This window comes from Arachis duranensis, chromosome 9, assembly GCF_000817695.3.
Source record: "Arachis duranensis cultivar V14167 chromosome 9, aradu.V14167.gnm2.J7QH, whole genome shotgun sequence".
In the NCBI taxonomy this organism is placed as follows: Eukaryota; Viridiplantae; Streptophyta; class Magnoliopsida; order Fabales; family Fabaceae; genus Arachis; species Arachis duranensis.
The window spans coordinates 91473885-91483337 of record NC_029780.3 but is presented as its reverse complement, the minus strand read 5'-3'; the positions used below and the strand labels follow the sequence as shown (position 1 = coordinate 91483337).

Below are 9453 nucleotides of genomic sequence, written 5' to 3'. Positions count from 1 at the left end.
ATGTTTAGGTTAGAACTACTAACAACAATAATTATAATTAAATTTTTAATAATAATAATAATTATAATTCTAAAATATATATAAAAAAATTAATAAATAAACTTATATAATCAAGATGGTTAAGATATTTTATAATATAAAGTTCAAGACAATCAATATCTCTAGATTTTTATTTTTTTGGCATTTTAATTTTTTTTCAAAGAGTTGTGTGAAGAAGAAGAAGAATTAGATAAAGAAGAAGAGAGAATGTTGGGTGGGATGAAAATAAAACTAATTTCAAAGGGTGGGTATACATACAATAAAGGGGGTATGTTGGGTTTAAGGGCACTGTTGTGGGGAGCAATGCGCATACGACACGTGACGAGGGAGGGATAACTCGGACCGTCCATTTTGTCCCATAAAATTAAACTACCTGATTAGTCTTGTTGAACTCGTACCATCCGACTAGTTGTTTACTGATATCAAACACAAGTAAAACACGCATATTCTCCATAACGCTATCCTACACTAATCTGTTTTCCATATTAAAATTAAAAAGCGTGAAAGCTACTCCTACTTTTTCAATGCTAGGTCTGAATTGGCCCAATTTGCGGGCGTCGTGCCAGAAGTGCCATTTCACCAATGCTCCATGTGAAATGGAGTTGGAAGTTTATTATATGGGGGGCCATGTAAAACGAACCCTGCGCATTTTAGCGCAGATTTAAATTTATGCGTAGTTTGAGAAATAAAATTTTTAATATTTATTTAAATAAAAATTCTCAAGTGAAAGAGGAGTATGATAGCAGTAGGGAGGGGAAAAAGGAGGGCGCCCCATCTTGCAAGAAATCTATTGATAATGGGCTCTACAGATTACATCATGTATTAGATAGGATTTTGTCTTGGTTTTTTCTTTCCTTGTCCTTTTTTCTTTCCTATTTATCCTAAAACTGAATTGTGAGACATGGCAAAGTTAAAATCAAATAGGGCATGGGTTCAACCAAAAAGACAAATTTCACATGTTTGGGCATGCGTTCTTTATTATGTTTTCCTTTTTTGTATTTCTTTCAAGGGAATAATAATCATATGTGATGTTTTGTTTGAACCAATTAAACTAATCTTTCTATACTAGTAAACTTGGAAGAGTTAGTGCTTACATGGCATTTTCTCAAAATTTTGATTTTTCTAAAAAATAAAATACTTTTAAATTCTGATTCTTTGTTGGTAAAAGGGGTAGGTATTTATCATTATTGCTGCTTCCAAATTCCAATCCACCTTTTCCTTTCTTTGCTTTTTTTTGGGGCAAAACTGCAGACTAAAAATAAAAAGCAAGAATGAATCACATGCTTCTATTCCACTGTTTGATTTGAGAGCTACAACTCTATCTATTACCTTGAAACTAATTCTTCACCTAATATATAAGGGGTTCAGTAAGTTAAAGAATTCAATGTATATTCTTAGTCAATGAGAACCTGTATTCAATGTATTTATTTTTGGGCCACTTTTCAAAATTTTTTTGTGGGTATCCAACACTTGTTATAAGCCCAATAGAAGGTTCAGGATAACATTTAGCTTAAATTGATTATTTATATACAAAACATATTACTTAGGGCAAGCAATTGGCGTGGCTGTTGGATATGGAGACTCATGGCAACATAGTGACAGCCGTCATCTTCTTACTTTCATCAATTCAAAGTAAGATTTTGTTTTTCTTACTATTTAATTGTTTGTATCCATGTTTTTGTAATGAACCATAATACATGTATTCGATTATTTGTTTATTTATATCTTCTTCTTACTATTAAATTGTTTATGTATAATTATACTGAACTTGTCCCATTTTAGGGTTTATGTTCATTCATTTAATTGAATTCTGATGAATAGTGATGTTTCTGAATTTGGAGCTGATTTCATAGTTTAGGTAGGAGATTGTGATGTGTGGTATGCATTTTTACTTTTTTTTTTCTTCTTGATGTCAGTTGGAATGCTGTTCATGTCATGTTAGTTGGTATATAATATTACAATATATTCTTCTTTTAGATAGATTACGACATTCTCTTCCTTTGTTCTTTTCATCTTTTTACTTTTCTTTCTTCCTATAGAGCTAAACTAAAAACTAGAGCTACTAATAAAAGGTAAGGTTGAGAACAGGAGTGAAGGTGATGGTTGATTTGATGTTTGAGAGAAGGGGTGGAGTGGTTGATGTTATCATCCCTGGATATGAGGAAGATTTCAAATGGTAAGCAATGCTGATTTCCCTCCACTATCGCAAAATTTTTGAATTCAAATGTTGAGTTGTTGTTTAGTTTTTGCCTATAAAAGGCTATTGCCTCTCTTCGATATTGTGCACATCATTCTCTAACCCCCATCTCTTCTCTGACTTTCTACTCTCTTTTCTATTGTTTGTTCTTTGTTGAGTTTGTTCTGCCTTTCGTAAGTGTGATATTGAGATTTGATTGTTTGCAATGAGTCCTCCTTTTGATCCTATCAGTAAGATCATTCCTCCACGTGAGGCCTGGAGGATCAAAGTCAGGGTACTAAGGGCTTGGACTGTACCTAGCTTTGGTAATGCAGATGTTCCAAATTCAATGGAACTTATTCTGGTTGATGAAAATGTGAGCGGTTGATCTTTTTTTTTATTTGTTGTGTTCATATACTCAGTTTCTTCTTATTAATTTTTCCATATTTTTTTGTTGTGCTTTTATTTTCGTTTTTGATGAGTTGTATGTTTTGTTCTTTTGGATGTTCATAGTCTACCAAAATCCAGGCCACTATAAGGAAGCAACTAATACACAAATTTAAAGATCATCTTCTTGAAGGCAGTTGTTATAAGATGAGTTATTTTGCTGTTGTTTCAAACCAAGGCTCTTATAGAGCTACAAAGCATGAGTTCAAACTCATTTTTCTATTTCGTACAACAGTGACAACAATTCCTGATGATATAATACCCAAGTCTTGTTTTTCTATATATCCCTTTGAAGACATATTGCAAATGAGTCAGGATCATGACTATTTAGTCGGTGAGTCTTGGCCTCGTGTCTTTCAGTTACTTCTTCAGTTTCTTTTCTTCTGAAAATTCTTTCTTACATCTTTTTTACTCATATTAACATATCAATGTAGATGTAATTGGTCTTTTGACATTGGTTGGGGAAGAGAAAAACTATGACAGGGATGGTAAAACGGTTAAGATGGTTGTTGTCGAACTTTCTTCACAAAAGTAAGTTGCTCTCATCCTTTGTTTTTGTTTCTATATTTATTTGTATTGGATTCCATTCTGAAAAAAGCTTCTACTGAGTTTTCCTTTTTTTCATGTGTAGGATGATGCTGCGATGCGCATTATTTGGAGAGTACGTGGACCAGTTAAATGATTTTCTTGCTTCTGGTTATGTTGAGCAACCGGTTGTCATTGTTCAACTTGCTAAGATTAAACTTTTTCGAGGTGTTATAACTGAATGTTATCTTATTATGTGTACGGTTATGTTATCCTGATCTTTAGATCTGTTGACATTCTTTTATTACCCATAGGTCAACCTGGTCTCCAGAATGTTATGAAAGCAACAAAAATTTACTTTAATCCTGATTTGTCAGAAGTTATTGATTTTCGAAAAAGGTTTGTGTTATCCCTCCCAAATTATCTCTATGTTGCGGTCCTTTCTTTGTTTTTATTTTATTCTGTTGATGTGAAACTAAATAGTATTTATTAAATCTTAGCATGGTCGAACAAGGAATTAATGGCACTCAACCTTTATTCATTGCGAATGAGGGAAAATCCGTTTCATTGGAGGATGACTTCATGCGCCTAACTAGGCGATCCACAACAGATCAATTACATGATAACAAAGAGGTTTATAAATTTTTACTTTTTTCATTCTGCCCTCTTATGTTTGAATATACTTGAAGGTGGTTTTAACTAATTTTTTTTTCTCGATTAGATTATTTTTTTCCTTCACGTGGTGTTCTGTTGTGCATGGTATGCAGGATGGGAGTTTTGTTATTATGGGTACTATCACTGATATTGTTGAAGAGGGCTGTTGGTGGTATTCCACTTGTGTGTGTGGAAAGGCAGTTTATCCTGAGTCTGGGGTCTATTTCTGTGATGTTTGCATGCATCATGTGACAAATGTGATTCCAAGGTTTCTATTTTCATAATTTGTAGCTTTTTAAATTATTACTTCTTGCTCTTTTTGTTTACTTAAATTCTAACAAGGTTTTTTTATTAATTTTTCTATTTTATCGTGATATTGTTATAGGTTCAGACTTAAAGTAGCAGTTTCTGATCATACTGGACAAGGCATATTCGTTTTGTTTGATCGTGAAACAGCTTATTTGCTTAAAAAAGCATGTGCTGACCTTTTTAATGAAGTCCAAAAGGAGTCAACTGTACGTATAATTTTTTACGTCCATCTAAATGTTGAGCTATAAATAGTTATCATTTTTTATGATATTATTCATTATGACGTAGATGGTGACCTCTGTGATTTTATCCTTATAGGTTCTGTGTGGAGATAGCTATTCTATTACATTTAAAACTTTAGAGGGTAAAAAAGTTTTACTAAAAGTAGATACCAAGTCCCTTGGTATAGACAAATACTTTGGAACCTTTCGTGTAAAAAGGATATGTGATGACCCAACTATTATTTCTATGTTTGAGCTTGCTGAGAATGAGAACGAAGTGACACCTGTCAAGGTTATTCTTTTTTATTCTTCTTTGCTTTTTCTTTATTCTTTGATTCTTTTATTTTTTTTATTACATTGCTCTTGCTTGAGTGTTTCTTCTTTCATTCTTTATCGAAGGATGCACATGTTCCTGGGATTGGTTTGGACATAGGTGAACCCTCTTATACACAGCCTACTTCAAAAGATGTTAAGCTTTCAGTCTTGGATAAGGATGAAAGTGTTCCTGGTCTTGATGACATTTCGATAGATATGGACGCTAATAGGAAATCTGTTGTTCCTCAAGTTTCTGGCGATAATGATGAGAATCAGGTCTTTAGTGATGAAGTTGGCTCATTGCTCAACTCAGGTGTTGAAGAAACTCAGGTCACACAGTCTAAATTTTCTATTGAATCAAATCTCTTATTCAATTTATTATTGCATTCCATTTTCTCTTTTTATTCATTGGTTGTGTTGTTTTCTATTTTTTTATCTGTCTAGGACTTCCTATCTCATCTTCTGGATAATTCGGACAACACTGATGTTTCTTTTATTTGCAATGATGTTGTGCGTTCCAAAGTAAAGAGAAACCTTGAATCAGATTTTCAGAAAGCCTTGGAGGAAACTGTTGGTCCTTCATCAAAGATGATCAAGATTGAAGATAATTTGGATGGATAGTTATTTAGCTGAAGTTAGCAGCTTTATTAGGGTTATATGACTTAAATTCCGAATTAGATTTCATATTTCTCATGCTGACTTATATTTGAAGTGTGTCCTTTTTTTTTTGAGACATGTCCAACTGTTAGGAGAGTCACACCTTATCCTTTCATGTTTTTGTGTTTTGGTTGGTCTGTTGTAAGTATTGTTATGCTTTTTTGAATTAGGAAGGGTATGTGTTAATTTCAAATGTACTTTGCTAAAGATTGGACATATTGTCATGTATTTAGAAGGACATAGGTTATAGTCAGAGTGTGGAATTATAATGTCACTTTTGTGAATGTAAGCAAGCAAGTGTAGTGAATTTTATAATATTAATGGAAGGAAATAGCTTCATTAGTCTTAATTCTTTTGTATTTTTCGTATGCTGTCTTTTATTCATTTGTGTTGTTCATGATTAGTTGTTATGCTCCATAATTGTCTTTGAACATGTGTTTTAATTCAACATATCATATGGTTACAGTAAATTTCAATGTAATAGTCTCATTTGATTGTATTGTAATTGATCGAATGTTTCATTTCTATTGCAAATTTGCTACTATCCTTTTGTATTTGTGCTTATATACTATTTTTTGTTCCTATTGATTTATATCTCAACCTTTTTGTGTTACGTATATAAGTATACAGAGCAAGCGTGTGTGTGATTCAACAGTCTTCTCGATTACGTATAAAATGATGCGTCATTCTGTCTTTTTGTAGATTGCTGTCTTTTATTTCCTTTAAAATCATGTCTTCCAATGCTGCGGCTTCGAGGTTGAAAAGAATTAACATTTTGAAAAGGAAGAAAGCATTGAAATCTGGGAATATAAAAGGTGTGTTGTCCTTCTTTTTACTAGGTTAGAGTCGGTCATAGTTATTAATATAAGTTGATTGGTTTTACTTTTATTTCCTATTTATTTCTTCTATCCATGGCTGGTTCGTTCTTAGTTGCTAAAAGGAAACTTGGAGATAAAGCTACTGGAATTAATTATGGTAAATGTTTATACGTTTTACGTTTATTTCATAGAATGTGTTACTTTTAATGGAATATATGTTGTTTGTAATTCTCCTGTTTATTGGTTAACTTTATTGTTACTTCAATATAGATAAATTATTTAGTTGTCATAACTATATTCAATATTATTCACGGTATTATTATAAGAAATGATAAATAATTTTATAGTGTTGATTTGTGTGATTTGATTTCATTTTTGTTTGGTTTGAAATTGTAGAAGAATTACTAGATATTTTAGATCCTTCTATCAGTATTTCACCTGTTGATGATGTTGCTGCTGATCATCCATTATTTGCACAAAGTGAAATGCAAGGTTAGGTTATTCAATTTTTTCATCTTTTTAAGTTATACTTAGGTTCAACCTTTTTTTAAATTAATTATGGTTAACTTTAAATTATTTTTAATTCATATGTTAACATAAGTCTAGCTAACTTTTCTTCCATTTATTTTTTTTAACATCTTTTTCAACAGTGTCAACAAATTTTTTTTTAATATATTTTTTTTAAAAAAATCACCTTTAATGTATTTCCTAGAAAAATATAAGTAGTTTTTTACAAAGTTATATATTTTTAAAAATTTTAACAATGTAATTTTTTTTAAAGCAGCTTTTTTTGGGTAATCATAACAAATAGCAAGTGTTTTAAATTTTTTATTTTTTTTAAATAACCCAGTCTTATCTCTTAAGTTGTTTAAAAAAAATCTTTTTTAATATATTTTTTAAAAAAATATGTTTTTTTAGATAATCTTTTTATTAAACCAACTTTTTAAGAAAGAATAATTTTTCTTGCAAACAAAGTTATAATAACAACTTCTAGCTATTCAATTATATTTTTAAAAATTATTAAATGTAAACTATTTTTTAAAAGCAGCTTTTCTTAGCATAAAGGATAATCATAACAAGCAGCAAGTGTTTTAGTTTTACATTTTTAACCTTTTTTAAGTTTTTCTTTTTTCTTAAATAAACCAGTCTTACATAATAAATTGGTTAAAAAAATTTACTTTAATATATCTTTTGGAAAAATATAAGAAGTTTTGCAACAGAATTTTTTTTCTAAACCAACCTTTTTAAGGAGAAAAATGTTTTCTTAAAAACAAAGTTATAGTAACAACTTCTAACTATTTAATTATATTTTTAAAATTTTAAACGGAATTCTTTTAAAAGCATTTTTTAAGGCATAAAGTGTAATCATAACAAGTAGCAAGTATTTTAGTCTAATATTTTTATTCTTTTTAAAATTTTTCTTTTTTTAAAAGAAAAAATTAAACCAGTCTTACATCATAAATCATTTTAAAAAAAATTCTTTTTTAATATATCTTTCAGGAAAATATAAGGAGTTTTCTAGAGAATTTTTTTTCAAAAACAACCTTTTTAAGAAAGACAGTTTTTCTTAAAAAACAAAGTTTTTTTTTATCAAAGATAGGAGACTCGAACCTGCAACATCTTATTTGAGTATGGAGAGACTATGCCATTTGAGCTATTACTCATTGGCTCTTAAAAAACAAAGTTATAGTTTGGCTCTTAAAAAACAAAGTTATAGTTACAACTTCTAACTATTTCGAGAATTTCTTTTTTAAACCAACTTTTTTAAGAAAGAAAAAGTTTTTCTTGCAAACAAAGTTTTAAAAGCAACTTTTTTAAGCATAAGGGGTAATCATAACAAGCAACAAGTGTTTTAGTCTTATATTTTTAATTACTCTTTTTAATTTTTTTTAATAAACCAGTCTTATATCTAAATTGTTTTAAAAATAATTCTTCTTTAATATATCTTTTAGAAAAATATATGAAGTTTTTTTAGAAAGTTATGTACTCTTAAAAATGGGTAAATGTAATTTTTTTTCAATGGCAGTTTTTTTTAGGTAATTATAACAAGCAACAAGTGCTTTAGACTCTTAATTTTTTTTTTAAAAAATAAACCAATCTTATATCATAAGTTGTTTAAAACAAATTCTTCTTTAATATATCTTTTAGAAAAATATAAATTTTTTTTAGATAATTTCTTTTCTAAAACAGCTTTTTTAACAAAGAAATATATACTTCTTCTTGCAAATAAAGTTACAATAACAACTTCTAACTATTTAACTATATTTTTAAAAATTATTAAATGTAAATTTTGTTTAAAAGCAGTTTTTTTTAGTATAAAGGGTAATAATAACAAGTAGTAAGTGCTTTAGTATGACATTTTTACTTTTTTTAAGTTTAAATTTTTTTAAATAAACCAATCTTACATCATACATTGGTTCTTTAGATTGTCTTGATATTGGAGATTGTGATTGCACATGTTCCATGTGTGGAGCTTCTTTTTGGTATTTAGAACGACTAGAGAAAGATTCAAGACAAGGGCAACCTGTTTTTACAATTTGCTGTGCTAAAGGTAAAGTTCAATTACCGTTTTTGGAGCGAGCACCTGATTTATTAGTTGAACTAATTAACGGTATTGATGCCAAAAGCCGACATTTCCAAAAGAATATACGTTCATACAACAGTATGTTCGCTTTCACCTCATTTGGGGGTAAAATTCTTAATTCTATCAATGATGGGAGTGGTCCGCCACAGTTTATTGTGACTGGACAAAATTATCACAGAATTGGTAGTTTGCTGCCTAATGCTGGCTGACAAACCCCAATTTGACGGTTTGTTGTGTATTGAATTTAGAGTATTTTGATAACCTTTTGTCACATTTAGCCTATGAATTAGCATGGTTTTGTTATCTCTCCCATATTCGTGCTTAAGTGCAAAAACATGCTTTTTAAGCCTTATCTTGATGAATTCTAATTTCTCTTTGATTCCATAAGATGCCTTGATGTGTTTGCTAGTAATCTCAGGTTGAAATAGGCTAGGCATGGATCAAGGGAAGCAAGGAAGGAAGCATGCAAGTGGAGAGAAGCACTAAAAGCCAAAAGAGCTGATCCAGGCCATGTACGCGTACGCGTACTAGGCGCTCGCGCGCACATTGCGAAACAGGCCAAGGACGCGCACGCGTACCATGCGCGCACGCGCCGATGATGGCACATGACTTCATTTATGTAACACGTGCCTGGCGATTTTGGAGAGGTTTCAGCAACCAACTTTGGCGCCAAAATGCACATAAAAGCCAAGGATTGAAGGGGATTGA

General features: G+C 30.6%; 1 protein-coding gene across 1 annotated transcript; it reads left to right on the top strand.

The window, feature by feature from the left end:
- The first annotated feature begins 1882 nt into the window (after nucleotides 1-1882).
- LOC107466173 (replication protein A 70 kDa DNA-binding subunit C-like) lies at nucleotides 1883-5692 on the top strand. Its single transcript, XM_021130557.2, has 12 exons — nucleotides 1883-2215; nucleotides 2468-2591; nucleotides 2729-2996; nucleotides 3097-3193; nucleotides 3294-3415; nucleotides 3502-3586; nucleotides 3688-3820; nucleotides 3955-4109; nucleotides 4227-4356; nucleotides 4469-4663; nucleotides 4771-5016; nucleotides 5131-5692. Exons 1-12 carry the CDS (start codon nucleotides 2139-2141, stop codon nucleotides 5305-5307), a joined length of 1809 nt encoding a protein of 602 aa, XP_020986216.2. The 5' UTR covers nucleotides 1883-2138; the 3' UTR covers nucleotides 5308-5692.
- The last annotated feature ends 3761 nt before the right edge of the window (nucleotides 5693-9453 follow it).